Source organism: Haplochromis burtoni, unplaced genomic scaffold, assembly GCF_018398535.1.
Source record: "Haplochromis burtoni strain Fernald_Lab_line unplaced genomic scaffold, NCSU_Asbu1 Contig_45, whole genome shotgun sequence".
In the NCBI taxonomy this organism is placed as follows: Eukaryota; Metazoa; Chordata; class Actinopteri; order Cichliformes; family Cichlidae; genus Haplochromis; species Haplochromis burtoni.
In genome coordinates, this window is record NW_024582406.1 from 254,419 (window position 1) to 272,709 (window position 18,291).

General features: G+C 43.4%; 1 protein-coding gene across 3 annotated transcripts; it reads left to right on the forward strand.

The window, feature by feature from the left end:
• The first annotated feature begins 9,052 nt into the window (after positions 1-9,052).
• On the forward strand, positions 9,053-18,275 carry LOC102309361 (coiled-coil domain-containing protein 134). 3 transcript variants are annotated; one of them, XM_042220227.1, is made up of 7 exons: positions 9,053-9,945; positions 13,327-13,457; positions 13,616-13,737; positions 14,301-14,385; positions 14,681-14,862; positions 16,753-16,824; positions 17,050-18,275. In XM_042220227.1, the coding sequence occupies exons 2-7, from the start codon at positions 13,355-13,357 to the stop codon at positions 17,173-17,175; spliced, it is 690 nt and encodes a 229-aa protein (XP_042076161.1). In that variant the 5' UTR covers positions 9,053-9,945; positions 13,327-13,354; the 3' UTR covers positions 17,176-18,275. The 3 variants fall into 3 exon arrangements, with proteins under 3 accessions (XP_042076161.1, XP_005940797.1, XP_042076160.1); XM_005940735.3 differs by having other exon boundaries at positions 9,063-9,945; positions 13,324-13,457; XM_042220226.1 differs by lacking the exon at positions 9,053-9,945 and adding an exon at positions 9,959-11,304 and having other exon boundaries at positions 13,324-13,457.
• The last annotated feature ends 16 nt before the right edge of the window (positions 18,276-18,291 follow it).

Here is an 18,291-nt window from a genome sequence, read left to right on the forward strand (position 1 = left end):
TGTGTGTGTGTGTGTGTGTGTGTGTGTGTGTGTGGAGCAGCCAAGCATGTGGTGTGTCAGCCATGGAGTCGATTCCTCCTCCACAGCCTGCTCAGCTCAGGACAGAGCTGCCTTCTGCACCCTGCCATTCTCAGATTCATCATACTTGTAAGATGCTTTACAAACACACACACAAATACAAATCCAAGTAATAAATATTTGATAGCACAAGTATTCAAAGAAGCATTTAGATCACATCAAAGTGAATACAGTGCAGTCCATCCTGACACAATACAGCGAATCAAAATAAAAGAAAAGTCATTACCATGTCTGTAAGCTCACTTTATTTATTATTCATTCAGCTCGGGGTTGGAACTGTGGGATTACTTGGAACTACTGGTCAGCTGGAGCCCTGTGAGCCTCCCGCTGCATTAAAAATGTCTGACTTAAAGCATTTTGTGAAAAATCTGGGACAGCGTGTGACTTTGTCCTTCCAACACAAATAAACAAAATGGAAGCAGATTTAATGGAGTTAGGCAGCACTGTGACACGAGTTTAAACACTTTAAATATTTAGCTTGTTTTTCACTTGGTCTCAAATTCACTGTCCACAAACCTAAACATACAGTGGTTGTTAAGAAGGAAAAGAAACAGTGTTGCTCACATTTTTCCAGACATCATTGGATTACATGGAAAGGTAGAAGCAACCGAAAAAGTCCCAAACTACGAGCCAACCAATCAGTCATGTGTACTGAGGAGAACTTATTTTCAATGCAAAGTTAATGCAAATACTTATTTGGTGTGTTTGAATGATAATTAAAAAAAATATTCATGCCATTATTTATGAAAGACTCTTAATTTTAACAAAAGCGGAACAAAATAAAAATCAGTCAGGAGGGACAAAGACAGGAGCAGCCTGTGGCCACCACCACCTATTGGAGGTTGTCTTTTTGCTGCCTCTCCAGTGCACTTGTTGACACTGATGTCCCCGAGGTTTAATATGATAATCAAGTTAATGGTTTTAGAGCAGCGTTTGTTTTTTTTACTGCACAGTAATGTACATCTGTGCAGGATCGTGCATGCGTACGTGTACATGTGTTTCTGCATCTGTGCTTGTGTTCTCCGCAGCTGCTGCAGGACAGCGGGACACCAGTGCTGCGGGAGCCTGACCTGCTCCAGGTGATGGAGGGAGTGGAGAGGAGGGGGGTGAAGGAGCTCAGCAAGGAAGCAGAACAGGCCCTGAGGCTGCTGCTGACACAGGTAAACCTTTGCACACACACACGTATGCTCACACAGATAAAATAGGAGATAATCACACAACAACAGGCCTTCAGTTACCTGTGGATCTGTCCATTCCTCAAATGAATTAATTAGAAAAGGAATCATACAAAGTTCAGTTTTAGCTGGAATCAGTTTGTATTTATATGTTGTGAAAATCAAACCAAGCAGACTGTACTGAGGGGAAATGTGTTTGTGGAAGACCAGGTAGGTTTGTGCAGTTGAAACAGTTATTTCACGTATTTCAACATCTCAAAAAGTAATCGAGTATAAATCTGGATCATGACCAATGTTTGTGTTTGACTTAGATTAGAACATGTACAATACATAAAAGTAGCAAATGGCAAATAATAAATCGAGCCCGCCCCACACGAGCATGAATCACAATACATTCCACCTCAAGTCAAGGTGAAAATCAGTTTTTCATTAGAAATGCAAAAGCGACTAATCACGACTCCCAGCAGGAAAAAGATTGAAGAAAAGTAACAAACAAGCCTACTGAATTATTCAAATAATTATAATATTCATCACGCATTGTGATGTTGATTTTGCCTTTGCACGCTTTTCATCACTCAGTCGTTCTGTGGTAAGCAAGCGTGTGTTGCTGAATTTTTCTCCCGATGTGTAGTTTATGTTGTTATGAAGTTTGCAACCCGGGTAACCACCTAAGCAAACATTTAGGCTGTCAGTGTGTAAATGTTTAAGTGCAGTTTGAGCTGACAAGCCAGGGTGCGATTTCAAATGATTACTGTCTCACTACCTCCTGAAAGCCAAACTCTAAAGAATTAACTTGCCATCTCTTTATCTCCAAGTATTAAATCTTATCACTGCGAAGCATTAAATTACAATAAAATCAGTTTGCCTCTAAGTAGACATTTCTTTTTTTCCCTCCTGGTCGTTATTTTAAAGATGACTTTGCAGAGTCTCCTGCTGCAAAGACAAACGCAGAGCATCCTGCTCCACTCGTCTTTTCACAGCCAAACCCAACCATAAATGCTATAAAGCATAAATGCATCTTCAGTGGCTAATTAAAACTTAGGTTTATATTTTTCAGTAACTGTTGTGTGTGTAAAACTGATTAGTGAACTGTGAGCTAACAATATGATTGCAGTTCGTGTCAGTCTGGGCCTCTCCTCTCCATCCCAGAGCACAGCAGACCAATCAATCAATCAAACTTCCCAACATGGCAAAAGACTTATTGAAAAAATGACTGGTTGACTTGGATGATTGGTAGATCTGTCTGAAAAGTGAGAGGTTAAAAGTCATCTTTTCAAGTTGCTGAAAAGACCTTTAGATAAAAATGTCTAAATCAGCTTGAGAAGTAAAAGGACATTTCTTCAGTTCCCTTTTTCTATCACAGATAGGGTCAGGAGCATCTCAGTGGGTACTGGACCAGTGCATGGCCTCTGACACATAGAGAAACAACCATTTACACTCATATCAACACCTTCACAATCTCCTCAGACGACCAGCAGCTTTTAACGGAGATCCTTCTTGCTTTGAGTCATGCTTTCTTTGGCCACAGGCTTGCAGGAAGAAGGTCGCCAATTCAGCGCACACAGTGTGACAGAATCAAACCTTAGATATTCATAAATGAAATAGACGCTTAATCCAGTGTAGAACGTGATTGAAAACGTGGATGATTTCAAGTGTTTGTGACAGCCTGTTACATTTTAACCAAATATCAAAGCTGTTGGGCCGTGTAGCAAGAGTGTTTTAAAACACTGGGTTTCATGGCTGTACTCTGTTTATTCCAGGAAAGATGGACTAAATTTGGACCGGATCAGACAGACATGTGACATTAAAAAAGAGCGAGCTGGTGGAGTTATGTTAATTTGACAGGCACAGAAATATTTGTGGTTTATTTGCAGAGCTTTTCTACCCATCATATTGTTGTGTTGCAGATTGCAGCATAATTTTTTTTTGCCAGCCAAACAGATGTTAGCGGAATAGTTGAAATTACTCAGTTTATTTTCCCCACAGATCACAGAGGTGAACTGAGTTTAAAAAAGAAATTGATGGAAACAACTGTGCTTTCTCTCTCCTCAACTGTGATCACTGGCACAAGCTCTTTGTATCGTTATTATCATTTGCCAAATCACTCTTATTATGTCTGAACTGGTCTCAAGATGGTGTATTCTCTGCATGGGTGGGGGGGAGGGGGGGTGCGGTCCGCGTGAGGTGAATATTCCTGTTACCCTAGTTAGCTTTGGGTTCGCCTCAAGATTAGGGGCCACATCAGATTGCATAGCTCTAATATGGCATCGTGTGCAGGACCAGAAATGCTTTTGGTGTTCTGAAAGTGGCTCAGAGTCGGAGGAGTGACAGAATGATGGCATACACTGCAGCTCCCAGTGCACTGTGTTCCAGGCAATCGTGAAGTGTGTGAATACATGCGTCTGTGGCTTGTGTAGGTGTGTATGAGTGTGTGGTTGTGTGTGAGTGTGTCTGTATATCTATATGTGTGTTTTTTTAAGTCAGTGACACAGGTTAGGGTAGGCAGGGTTCAATGTGACGCATTTCTCTTAACGGTCTCGCAAACAGTGTGATTTTTGTCCCCTGGCATCTCTGCTGCTCTTCTCTCACATACATTTTCACAGATGAGCTTCACAGTTTTCAGAGGTTTTGTTCATCTAGCTTTTGGACTAAAGTGAAGTTTCAGTTCACAAGGAAGTGCATATTTATAAATGATCTATTCTCAGATCACTGGTTTTGCTTCTTGTTTCCTCCCCATGAAAGCTGACATAACGAGCACCGGTGTGCCTGCATGCACATACAGTCAGCAGATATCACCTTTTCTGTTTGCAAGCTTCCATTCCCTGGTTTGTTGTTTCCAGTCAACAGTTTTCAGTCTACCTGGTTCCCAAGTAGTCCTAAATACAGATTTCTAATGAACAGGTCTTCAAAATAAAGGAGTGCACCGAAATCTTGAGCCACCTGATTTCTTTGTATTTTGCTTTCTCTAATGTTTCAGAGTGCTCTAGAGCAATAGTCTCCAGGCTTTCTGAAGGTCTTTCGAGTTTTTCTTTGGACATTGGTTACTTTTTCCACTCACTCTCAGTCCAGTCCTTGTACTTGACCATTTTCAGAGAACTGTTTTAATTGGGTTTTTTTATATCCTAACACTCTGATCTATGAATCATTCAAGCACCAAACTCAAGGGATGAACCAGTGTTGTGTCTGCACATAAAAGACAACTTTGCAAAGAATCTATTTAAATTGCATCTTTAGGCCATTTGTTAGTAGCAAAACAGATAACTTGTTCCACTTGTTTAGTTGAATCTATGAAAAATGCCAAAGATAAGACAGTTTGACAGGAATAAAATAGTATTTTTTTCATGATGATTCCCGAAGAGGCATTAGCTGAAAACTTATCTCCACAATGTTTGCAGTAAGTCCTTGAAAAAGTTGTGAAAGTGGAGGACAAAAGAACAAGATTTAAAAACTATTTACAGCAGATGAGCAGTGTCTGAAAGTCGTGTTTTTAAGAAACAAGAGGAATAAAATCCAGCAAAGACCCTGGCACAGGACTGCAGAGATGCATCTGTACCTTCAGTTGATTCATCTGCAGTTCACTGAAGCCTTATCAGACATAGTCTCAGTGGAAGGGTGGCTGTCAGCCATTCTTAATGAAGAGAAACAGAAAGAAATTGGACTGAGCATCAATCCTATAAAGTGAGTGTCTACAACCGCCTGTTAAGTACAGTGGAGGCTCTGTCATGGTTTGGGGTAGTATTTTGGCCAGTGGTGTTGGAGATCTTGTCAAAATTAATGAAATTATGAACGCAGAAAAAACACCATTAAATTTTGATCCACCTTGCAATGCCATCTGACTGCCAACGGCTTAATTTTGCATCATAACAAAGATCCCAAACACACTGCTAATGCAATAAAAGCAAACCTGGATAGAAGAACACACAGTGGAACTCTATCAGTCATGGATTGGCCTCCCCAGAGTCTGGACCTCAGCATTATTAAGCAGAGAACAAAACAAAAAGGCAGAAACATCCAAAGAAGAGCTTTGAATATCCTTCAAGAAGCCTATTAATGAAGACTACTTAAAGAAATGACAAGAAAGCTGCCTAAGAGAGATCAGGTTTTGTTAAAGAATGAAGGTCGTACCAAATATTGACTTTCAAGCTCATTAGACTCGTACAGACTCTGTTTTACCTTATATACTGTATTTACATAAATGTTTTCACGTGTTTCAATGAATCACTGCATCCATTTCCCATTTTTGTACCAAAATAAAAAAGAAATGAGGAGTTTCTCAAAACTTATGCACAGTATAAAGTTGTCCTATTTTCGGTTTGCATAGGTCTTAAATGTTTCAGTGCAAGTCTTTGAAGCACACAAATGCTTTAGTTCTTGCAAAGGTGCTGCATCATTCAGGTTGTGCTTCATAGTGCACCAAACTCTTTGAGGTTGTTTTCCTTTTTGTAAAAACAGTTAATGGAAACAATCGCCTGATAGAATACATTAAGTAGTTGTTAGCACAAAATTACAAAAACCCTTGGGTTGGGTGGGAATTGGTTCATTTCCATCCCAAGTTGGGTTTCAAGTTTAATTTAAAGTGGTCATTAAGAAATCTGAACTTTACCTTGGTTGTGGACATGTTTGGAGAGTGTTAGGAGTGAGCAAGAATACATACAGGCATAGTATTTACTTGTTAGCTTTTTCCATTCCTCAGTGAATGTATTTGTTTCCTCCTTTCCTTTTTTAATGCTCCCAATTGTATTGATCCTATTAGCTCCACCTCTGCCTCACCTGTTGCTTTTATCAGTTTTCAGCCCTTGTTTTAAGCTGCCTTCCATCTCATCCTGAACACACCATTGGCAGCAGCTGCTGCCAAATAAAACTGATTTGACTTTGACTTTAAAAAACCCCTCTGAACCTTGGCTTCAGCAGAGAGCTGATCAGTTATAGCTCAGGCCAGGTTCTGGCTGTATCCGCATGAACAACGATGAATAGTAAATCTTGCATCGTGAGTCTGTTTCTGTGTTGGGGTTGCTCATAACTGCAGGGGAAACTCTGCAAACTTTGAATGTTTGGAAAGTTTTCTGTTGATTGTGAATATTTTTCTCCCAGATTTCTGTTCTTGTTGCTGTTTGTGGCAAACGTTCACTGTTCCCTGTTGCCTACAGTACACATCTGCATCTTCACTGAAGTCCTGTTTGCTGCTTTATGCACATTTTCTGCTTGTGCATATGCTTATGACAGCTGAAATACAGATTTTCAAACTTAATATGCTTTTCATTATCATCTGTCATACATATTTATATATTTTTACAATGCTGGAGGTGTAACATGGGCAAAGTTTCAAATAATGAGTTCCTGTTTATGTGGAAGTAATCCCTGTGAGGCAAAAATTCTAAAAACTTTCATCCAAAGCAATTTTAGTGGAATCCACTAATAATAATTTTAAAAAGGAAATAATTATAATGGAATGCCTGTAAAATCTATATTATGTTGTTTTCAGAAGTTTTCGGGTTTTCTGTGGATTTTGTGGATTTCAACCGCATCCCTTGGGGTATCCTGTGGGGAGTGCTTTGGGAGCATGGGGTGTTTGGCCTGTTGTTACAGGGCATTCGGTCCCTGTACACCTGCAGAGATAGCTTGGTTCATATTTCTGGCAATAAGTGGGACTCATTTCCATTTGGTCCTGGACTTCTCCATTCATAGTTTTTATGGACAGAATATCTAGCCATAACCAATGATTTTCCCTTGAAGGTTGGCTGAGCTGTCCCTTAAAAATAGGGTGAGGAGCTTGGTCATTCAAGTGGGACTCGGAGTAGAACTCCTGCTCTTCCGCATCAAAAGGAGCTAGTTGATGTGGGTTGGATATCTGACTAGGATGCCTCCTGAGCACCTCTGAGGCAAGATATTGCGAAACATGTCCTACCAGGAGGAGGCCTGGGACTCGCTGGAAAGAATCCTGGGTCTCAGCTGGCTTGGGAACGACTCAGTGTTAAATGATAGAAATTAATGGATTCATGGATTTCAAAATTCAAGATCTTAAGGTTCTTGTGTTAGGTCCTTCTAACCCTAGGAAGCTTTTTGTTTTTCCTCTTTTGTTCATTCAGATCCAGAGCAGAGACCTTCTACCCAGAGAGGAACACAAGCAGAAAGTGAAGAACATGATAGAGGAACTCGGAGAGCCCGATGAGAGCTGCAGACACAGTCAGTCCAACGATGTCCTGTATCCTTCACGTGAAGTGAAACACATGCACACCGTTGAACTTTGCTAACACAAACAGCCTCTGAACATGCCTCTGTAAGCAGGAAGTGCTGCAGAAAGCAGTAACCCACACAGTAAAGCACATTAGGAAACTCGTACTTTAACATCAGCATCTTCATTGATTTTTCACTGGCAGTTTAATAGATGCCTGTGTTGAACAACAGACGCTCTACTGTACATTCATAGTCAGCATGTCATCTGTCATGCTGGCTGACTCCCTCTACTCTACTTACATTTTTCTGCTAATATTAATAATAAACAAATACACTAATAAACAAATACACAACATATACGTGGAAATAGTAGTTCATTAAAAACACAGTGCATTCAGGCTCAGTAAAGCTGGTAGCAGTTTCAATTTGTTTCTTAATTTAAATGTTCTATCTTTCATCTTCACGCCCACTGCCCCCTCTCACTTTGCTCATTGCTCCTTGACGCTTATCTTCAGACATGTTGGAGACGTGCCCCTCTGCCTGTCTGACTTTGTGCTTTAGACAGGACATCGATTTTGAAAGTTCTTCACCTTGCTCATTTGTTGCATCCGTTTGTTTGACTGTTTCTGTTGTGCTCCTAAAACAATACAACCTGTAGTTTCACAGCGTTCTAGCAATCTGACTGACTGCATGCATTTGTTCATAAAAGCTAGTTCATATTTGCAGCAGTGTTAAAGAAAACAAACATCTTGAATTATAAGTGCATCAATAAATCACTTGTTTTTGTTACAGGTCAACGTTGCTGCTTTTTTGTCTGATGTGGTAGCACTGACAAGCTAATCAACCTTTCCTCTTAAGAAAATGATTTTTGTACTTTAACATATTTCCATCATATATGCAATGTTACAATAGTAGTTATTGTTGTTATAAAGCATGCCCAAAGTATAAAATAATTAAGCATATATACATTAACCCCTTTGAACCAGGTGCTCACGGTTAAAAAAAAGTACTCAGGATATGCCTAATATGGTCATCTCAGGCACAGAGCTCTGACTGTGAACACAGAAGCCTGGTAGAGCTGGTCATCTAATAATGGAAAGGTTGATGGTTCTATCAGAGGGTGCTCTAGTCTCTAGTCTGCATTCCTAAGTGTCCTTGGGCAACATATTGAACCCCATGTCGCTCTCTGATGCGTTCATCGGATATGAATCTGTGAATGTTAGGTAGAAAGCACCGGGTGTAGACAAAAGTACATGTATGAAAGGGGGTGAATGGCTGAATGAAGCATGTTGTATCAAGCCCTTTGAGTGCTAGAGTAGAGTCGCAAAGCATTATATAAGAACAAGTCCATTTAGCATTTATCTAGACCGTCTGTTTGCCGGGGGCAGCCAATTAGAAGGCGTTAAAGGAGAAATGTTAAAACAGCTTATTACAGGCAGAGAGTGAATCTTTTTAGACCAGGACACTGCTAATAAAAAAAACACTGTCTAAGCTGCAGGTGAGCAGCTCTGCTCGGGGAATTAACTCTCTCGCTTTCCCACCTAGAGTTTCTTCTGCCAGTTCTAGGATTTAACCACATTAATGTGAATTTCTCTACCCCATCCACACCTTCTCAAAGCTGTCAGGTGATGGGAGTACGACTCCCTGTAGACCACTGGTGTGTGTGACAGTGGTTGTGAGGTGGACAAGCTGCCAGAGAGCAGCTGTCGGCTAAGTGCTTGAGAGCCATGTGGGATATAATTGCAGGGTAAAACGTCTCCTGTGGTCTATTTTTGAACTGTATGGCCACTGATGGGCTCTCAGGCTTTAGGCTACTGCAAGAAAATCAATCGTTCATTGTACCATCGGGTAGCTCCAGTGTGTTTCTTTACTTCTCACTGACAGCTCATTAAGTGGCAATGGTGGGGTTCTTATATGATCGCACAGTCCCTTTTGACGTCCAGTTGACTTTTAAATTGCTGTCACAGCCAGCTTCCTGAAAGGCAACTTTTCATTAGCATAGCCAACCCTAGCTGCAAATAAATTACCTAACATGCTCGCTTACTCCGCCCTGCTGCCATCTTTATAAAATACCTCGGGAGTTTATAGCGTGGCTGGAGAGCACCATAATCCCCGGGGGAACTGAGCATAAACGGAACGCAGCCCCTTATCCCCACGCTCTGGCGGTGTCTCCCTCTAACTCCTCCGTGTGGAAACCGCACTCCTCCTCCTCCGTGTTTAGCGCCCGCTCGCTGTCATTCGTCCAAGACGAGCCAGCCGGTGCGATCGTGGCACTGGCAGAGTGGAGCAGCGAGAGCCGCATGTAAATGAACGCCTCCACCTCCGTTGTTGTCACCTGAGGATCCAGAGGAGAGAAAACTCACTGTCCCGTCTACCTCATCGGCGAGCCGAGCTCTTTTTCTGTCTTTGTTCACGCTCGGAGCGGAGATAAAGAAGGTTCAACTGCACTCTTTACTTTGGAGCAAACGCCGCTCGCTAATCGCTGCCTTGTGGCGCTGTCGTTTCTCGCTACAACACGGTGAGTGGACCTCGAGTTTGGTGGCTGTAGTGTCCAGCAGAGCTCTATCTGCCGGGGGATCTGCTGTGCTGGCCGCTGGCTGGCTGGCAGATCCGCCGGAGCGTACAGCTGCGATGACAGGAGGCATCGATTTGTCGACTTTAAATACTTAATTTACAAAAGTGAGCCCCTAGTTGGGAAGTCTTCTATAAATAGTTGTATATCATTGAGATGTTGGTGTATAATACCACTGTATGTAGCCGTGCATCCAAGATACAAAAAGCGTTTAATTCTCCGTTTAGAATATAAATAGTTACTCAGTAGTTGGGTACAGACAGCCGTGCAGCTGTGGGAAGCCAGGTCAGGTAGGGGACATGCAATCAATTAAACAATCTGTAGCTGATGGTGCATGTGACAGTCTTTATCCACCATCACCATTACGCATGTCCGTCCCTCTGTATGAATGATGACAGAAGGAGAGCCTCTAGGATGGAAGCAGAGAGAGAGAGAGAGAGATGATGTGTCAGTCCTTGAACCTCAAGCCTCCCACAGCAGGCTGGCAGCCTGAGGGGAACCAGGCTCCACTCCTGCTGCACATCCAGCTGTCTGAAAGGCATCTTGCTTTTTTTCTATCCTCTCTGGAGCGCTGTTCACCTCAAGGGTCAGCTGTGGCTCTTGAAATGAATGCTGCAGAGCAGGCTTGTTTGCGGGTCGGACTTCTTTCTCATCCTTGATTGAAGATTATCATCTTTCATCACACTGGTGAAAATTGGATACATGTTTTCAACAATACAGTCAGAGCGGTTCTTCTTCACGTGTGATTAGATAATGTAACCTACTTTACTGACAAAGCTGGAACCTGGATCTCCCACACAGGAAATCAAACTTCAGCCTCTTTGCCCTAAAGAGGTTGTTGCTAGCAGCTCCAAGCCAAGAGATTTACGTGGGCTCACACGACTTCAGCAAGAAACACTCTGCCTCTGCCTCCAGACCTCCCCGACACATCTCGCCAGCTCGAGTGCCGGGGGGACAGACGGCTTCGGAACTGAGCCTCCCACCTTGGATGCTGAACATCTCCCCTGAAGTTTCTTCATTCCAGGACTCAGCAGGGGAGAATATGAAAGAAAGCGTTTTGCAGATCAGCTGGGTTGTCCTAACAGTGTTCTAGTGCATGCACTGCTTTGAGATCAATTTTGTTTATATGTGCACCAAAAAAAAGAAAAGTATTGGTTAAAGACCGATGAGAACCCCTGCAGGGATCTGGCGATCCCCTTTGAGCAGCACATGATGGCGATGGCCAGGTGAACTCCCTCCCTCAGCTGGTTTTACTCCTGTAGTAAGACAGGCTGGGGGTGCAGGGATGCAGGCAATGACTGTTGTGTAAGTTCTCTCTCACAGAGCAGCATCATTTTTAAGGGGAGCTTAAAGTTAACATTAATGTCAGCAGATGATGATTTTTGCATAGTTTTGTGCTTCACACTCCTTTCAGTTCCACTCAGGACCGAGCCAAGTGCCCTGGAATTAGTGACGTGCCCATCCTGTGTAATCAGGGTTGCCTGTTTACAGTTAATGGATGCACTTCTGCACTGCCCGTGCCACATTAGAAATGATTGATCCTGCCTTAATGCCCTTCCTACATCACTTCTTACGGCCTCAGCACTTTGCCCCTCTGTGCGGAAACATCAGCAGCTCCTGGTTATGCGTATTGACGGTGATGACCTTTTCCCTCATAAATATCTGTCAGAGCTACATGGCTGCCTGCTAGGAGGCACACAGGAACATCAAATAACCCGACAAGCTGCTGCTACTACCAGAAAGAGAACCCCCACTCGTCTCTGGCTGTTATCGAGAAATATTGAGGCTTTCGACCAGCACTTAAGGATATTTAGTGCAGCATTTCTCAGAAAGCTGGGAAGCTACCCAAAAGATGTTCTCAGAATGCACAAATTGGCCTTAATCGAACATTGTCTTCACTCAGCTGTCTGCAGGAACGCCGGTTTCTGCTGACTCCGTATGAACAAAGTTGTTTTTGAGTTTTATTTTTAAAAATAAATGACCCCAGAGACTGGCAGGGAAAGCCAAAATGAAATAGGGGGGAAAAAATCTGCTTTCATTTTTCCGGAAATAATACACCGACGCTGCCGTTAAACAGAAGAATGAGTCAGTATGAAATGCTCATTGTTTGTCTGCGTTATCAGCGTGCCGTAGATGTACAGGCAACGTTGAGAAGCAGATGGGGTTTCTTTCTTTCCCTGTTCTGATTGGAGCAAGTTCTCTTAAGGGTGCTCACTTTAGTCTAAATTAATATTCACGCCCTGAAACATTTGCTCCCTTTCCCGTTCCTTGAGATTTGAGAACAGGCACCCCGGGTTTGTAAAGATTAATCCAGTCAGCGCAGAAATCAAGTATCCCGTGCTCTTTATCTGTCATTCCACAGCCGCCTCCTCTATCTTGCACTAGTTCTCCCATCTGTGTGTCTTTGGGTTTCACCGCTGTGCCTTAGCAAAAGGTAGATGAAATATTCACCAGGAAAGCTGTTGTTTCCCTCAGGGTCTCCAACTCCTCTACCCCACCCCCTTCTTCCAAACGCTCCAACGCCCCTCCCTCCTCTCCTCCTCTTCCCCCTGCTGCTTCTCCTAATATTACTCTCCCTCCATCCTATCTGTACCCCACTGAATCCCTCTGATATTATCATTGATGGAGCCCCTGCTAAATTATGCATGGATTAGATGAATTATATCTTGTAGCTTTTCATCTACATGTCCTCTCCCTGCCTCCAGTTACTTCTGTTTTCTGCTAATGTTTTCTTTAAAAAAAAAAAAACTTTATTTTTTGGCTCGCATCGAATCCTCCTTTGATGAGGTCCTATATTTAGCTGTTGTATTTATCTTCTCACTTTCATGCCTCCCTTTGAAACGTGCCAAAAAAAGAAAAAAGCCTTGGAGGACGGGGACAGTTGCAACAGGATCAGAATGATATAGAAGACCGCCGCTTTTGAATAGAGAGGGCAGAGGACGGGCAAGAGCAGACCGGGCACCTGCTACAGAGACTGTAAAAGTTCCTCTGGGGATTATGCAAGTGCCAGACATCAGATGTGTCTTAAAAGGAACATACGGAGGCCCTCTTCAAATGCCGGCTACCCTCTGGTGTTCTATATTGACCACTTATCCCCAACATGTCTCCGTATTTCACATATTCCACAAGTATCACACGAGAGAGCACGAGCCCATCTAGTAGCTCTGGAAGGAGAAAAATGAATGAATGGAGAAGAAAGCTGTGTTTGCTGGCTCCATGTGAAAGCGTAGCGAGTCAGGCAAGCTGAAAGGATCTAATCAGGCGACTGTGTGACAATATTCTGCTGTGGAACAATGTCTGATGGCTCATCATCCCTGTTTTCAGAAGAGTGCCTCTCTGCCACCCCCTGCTGACCATGCGGAGTGTGGGTGCAGTGGTCCTGGCGCTCGCCGCTGCCGCACTCAGCTCGGCAGACTCCGACACGCACCGACCGAGACACGACTCCAACCTGGAGATCTGTATCCTTCTGCTGACGGCGTGCAGAGCTGCCGCCAAATGCTGTCCGCTGATGTCTTTGTGTGTGTGTGCAAGTCACTAAGTGTTGAACTTAAGCATCTTCACGGGTGTTTCTCTCTTGATGTAGAGAGCGTTTGTCCTCCTGACCTCCTCCTGTCAGACAAGCGGCTGTTTGAGACCAAGAGGAAAGATCAGCTGAATGCACTCAAGAATCTAGTAGAGCTGAACGACATCAACCAGCAGTACAAGATCATAGACATCATGCTCAAAGGGCTCTTCAAGGTACAGTGTGTATGTGTGTGTGTAAGACATCATATAGTGCCTGGGAAGCAGCAAGTCAAGCACAGACAAGGCCACTAGCATCAGAGAGCAGGCGCTCTGAAGCTCGACCTGCCTGGTGTTTCCAGTAAATTGAAGGATAAGAACGTTTGCAGCCCGATAGAGAGTCAAAAGCTCTAAAATCCACCGCATTCAGCAGCGCGTGAGCTCGCTTTTCATTTGAATCTGAATTCATGCTGCTTACAGGTGCCATTCACTTGCACCAGACTGGGAGCTGTGATTTTACTGTAGGCCTCCATTTCCCAGCGGGCAGCTATGCGTGTATCTGCATCGCTCTCAAGGAGAACGAGCAGAGTCGACCTTCGGGGGCTGCAAAACATTGTCAGCACTTCTATACGTCTGCGTGTGTGTGAGCCAGCGTATCTATTCTGTGCAGTGTCCACACAGATCACGCGTTGACTGTAACGTCTGTGGGAGGTGGTGTGTAAAATGTCATAAGAATAACAATCGTAGCACGTAGATGGGAGTACATAACCCTGGAGATTGAGCTCTCTTTCTCTCTTAAGGTGTTGGAGGACTCCCGGCAGGTCTTGGTTGCGGCCAACATGCAGCCCGATGACCCCTTCCCCATGGACGATAAGATCAAAGAAGGTCTGATTCGCTTTTAAATCTCAGCCGTTGCCTTCTCTCTTGCTCTCGAGTGTTTTTCACACACTGATTCTGTCTCCAACACCTCTGCCTGGGTTGTCTTACGCTCTGTTACCCATCTCAAAAAACACCCAATTCTGCCTGGTGTTCATCATCCCATCTTTATCCCCTTCAGTGCGGTCTGAGTGTGCTCCCCCAGTAAAACCTTGAGCTGTTTTCCTCCCTTTGTTCTGTTAAGCATCATTTTCACCGTGTGCTATATACATGTGCATATTCATATTCTGTTTCTGTCCTGCAGCTTATTCCCACGTAGTGGAGAATACGGCGTTCTTTGGCGACGTGGCGTTGCGTTTCCCCCGTATCGTCCACCACTACTACGACCGGAACACCGACTGGAGCGGCCTGCTGCGCTGGGGGCTGAACTTCTGTAACCAGACGGGGGTTTTCACAGGAGGAGCCCACCAGCACGTCCTCACACTTGTAAGACCTGCCGCAGCCTTTTTATTAAGGGTGTCGAAAAAAATGTTTCTGGTTTCACTTTTTCTCATTTCGATCGTGTGGATTTAGAAGAGATTTGTCGACGTCTCGCTGAAGACTGAGAGTTGTTGCAAAAGCTGAAAGAAAATGATTCAGATCAAAATCTAACTACCTAATTCTTCCTTTGCCAGTGCTCCACTAAGTTTCATGAGATTCAGCGTGATTGATCTTGCAGTGATTGCATACCGCCGCTTCAGCTCACGCCTTGGATTAGAAAAGAAAACATCTCTCTGCAGGAGGATATAATGGAAATATTCAAAACACAGCGAGAAAACAGTGCGTTACAGTGATGTAAATGTGTCTGGCACAGAGCAAAAGAATAGTTGAGGTTTACAGTGATTCTTCGGCTCCTAATATCCAGCCTTATCCCTGGCAGCGTGTTTAAGGCTCAGCGAATTCTTAAAATCTATAGATTCTTGCAAAAGCAACAATAATGGTGCGATGGTAGTAGATTAATGTCTCCAGAAGCGAAAAAGCTGCACTGGCTAAAAGAAGGAGTTCAATATCTCAGGGTCTTGCTCACGAGTGGGAGCAAAAGGCGAGCTTGACGGACAGATCGGTTTGGCATCACCAGTGATGTAGACTCTGAGTCTGCTTCACTGTGGTGAAATGAGAGATGCGCGTAAAAGCGAAGCTGTCGATTTATCGGAGCACCTATGTTCCTGCGCTCACCTGTGCCCGCAAGCTCCGTGTGGAGACTGAAAGAATGAGACTGCAGATAGAAGGGGTGGAAATGAACTTTCTCTCAAAAGGTGTCAGGGCTCTCCCTTACAGACTGGATAAGGAGAGCGGTCATTCAGGAGGGGCTCAGAATAGAGGTACTACTCCTCCACATTAAAAAGGAGCCAGTTGCTTGGAAACGCCTCGGTGTCACCCCAGAAGAGCTGGAGGAAGTGGCCGGTGAGAGGGAGGTGGGCCTGGGTAAATGGCAAGGGATGGAAGGGTGGAAAGAACCTTTTATTTTGGAAAACAATACTCAAATATCGAGGGTTTTTTTTTTTTCCCCAGATATGTTTTGTTCTATAAATACAGTTCTTATCTCCCACTCGCTATTGAAATTTAAATGAATTTAGATAATGCTTCCCAATAACTGCCCAAACTGCCCACCTGCATTTCAAAGTGGCTGCTCAGTGGCTTCTAGATCAGTTTTAGCCACACGTTAAACAGAAGGCACATTCTCATAAACCACAAGAGGTTATCTTTTCAGCAGAAGTGCCATCTGTGCATCATTAGCTATACCAAACAGGAAAAAATGACTTTAAAAAAAAGGGTGACAGTTCTCTGGAAACCTGGTGGGTTTGAAGAGTGATGCAATCTCATGTCATGTAAGTGTGGAGTTATCAGTCATCAGTGTCAGCCAGCGTGTCAGATATTTCTGTAGAAATTGAATTTTGGCCTTTTAAACTTTAAAGACCAAAGGCATCTAACCGGTGTTTCCTTGTTTAATGTGCGGGTTAATGAACTAAACTCCTGCAGGATTAATCTGTGACCTTAGCAATGTGCCAAGAGGATTATGAAGTGGATTAATTCTGAGGCTCGAAGCAGCAGCAGCAGCAGCAGTTTTGCGTCCTAAAAGTGTGCGTTCGACCCTCGCTTAACCCCACGCTTGGTTTCCGACTCCCTCGTCTCTATTTCATCCACCTCCATGAGCGGTAAATAATGAAGAAGGAGCTCTAATACTCACAAGGAATGTGGTTTAAATTGCATCAGAGCGCTTCTTAGCTGTAGCATAAGTGATGTGACGTTTCTTAGCTCTTTTTGAAGCAAGCATTATGTATCATCTCCCCCTCTTTTCTTTCCTCTCCCATCTTTCCTATTCTGCTCACCTCGCAGATGTCACAGGAACTGGGAATAACAGAGAAATCCCCAGACTTTATAAACCCGTACCGCACAGAGAGAGATGATGTGAGTACGCTGCATACATGCTGTTCTACACTTTGCCATCATCCATTATTATTCTAGCCTGATACCTGGTAACAGGTTTCTTAATACCCCGGAGACCTTTGCAACCAGCAGGAGTAGAAACACATGCAGATCTTTGCTTTGTTTTTCGTAGAAATTCTCTAAGAAAACACAGCCTCTCTCACATCGCGACTTTGATCTCCCCGCGCCCTTTCTTATCTGCCGCAGGTGCTTCACACAGCCGAGGCTTTCCAGAAGATCCTGAGGGAGGAGGAGAAGAGGAGGAGAAAGGAGGAGAAGAGGAAAGAGATCAGGAAAGGCCCTCGCATATCCCGCTCTCGCAACGAGCTATAGCGCTACACCTCATCGAGCGCGAAGAGCAGAGGAGAGGGAGGAAGAGGAGGAGGAGGAGATGAGAAGGCGCGTACACTCGCAGTCCACAAGGGGTGGCTTGACTTGTAGACTCTGGTGACAGTGAAGAAAAACAAAAAGCTGCCGTCACTTGTACAAAAGCCAGGTGCTCGAGAAAGAGAGAGAGAGAGAGAGAAAACCTCAATGTGACACAAAAATGTAAAGTGGAGGAGGGGGTTCGTCCAGATCTGAGAAAAGCCTGAGCTGCTGTAAGTCAGCAGTTCTTTAGAATTTGGGGGGGAAGGAAAAAAATAACAAGAGAAATAACTCTCTGGAGATGAAGTTAAGGCAAACTCATTTTTGATAACTTGAAGCTTATGTAACTGAACTTTGGGATATTAATTAATTTTAGTCTAATCGTTTTTCTTCAAAACTTTGCGAAGCCCCCGCTGTACTGTGTCTGGTCTCGGTTTAATGTATCTAAAATCCCATACGCTTCAAGTAGGTGCGATTGCCAAATTTGACCTTTTGAAAATGTGGCGTGTTTATGGTTGGGTTGGGCTCGACCGCTGATTGAATATTATCTTTCATTATTTCTAAGAGCTGTTGAATTTCTCAAAGGATGTTTGTGAATAGGCAGATTTACATTCCCACTGCTGCTCAGAATTAATAAGGACACATCATTATGTTGCGTTTGCCTGAAGGATGGCGTAATGATAAAGATTACCATAGGTTCATTTTTATGTCTGCTATTTTATTTCCATCTGAGGGACTCATTTGAGATTTTTTTTTAATTGACCATATAGTTTTTTCTGCCTTAATGAGCCTTCACATTATTTTTATCCTGTCAACCTGAAATACAACATGTGACCATTCATCTAGCAGTCCCTCGTCTTTAACCTTTTTTCCCATATTTTTCCCCTTTTTAAATTGACACGTTTTGTGGATTCAGAGCTACACAATTGAGACTGATGTAATTTTCATATAGTAATAATGACTGTTATGAAAACTATATGTATATTCAGAGAAAAATATCATTGCTGCAGAATGAACAAGCCATTTTGTTAACACGTGTAATGAAATAAAGTGACTCTGATACATAAGGAAGAAAATTATATA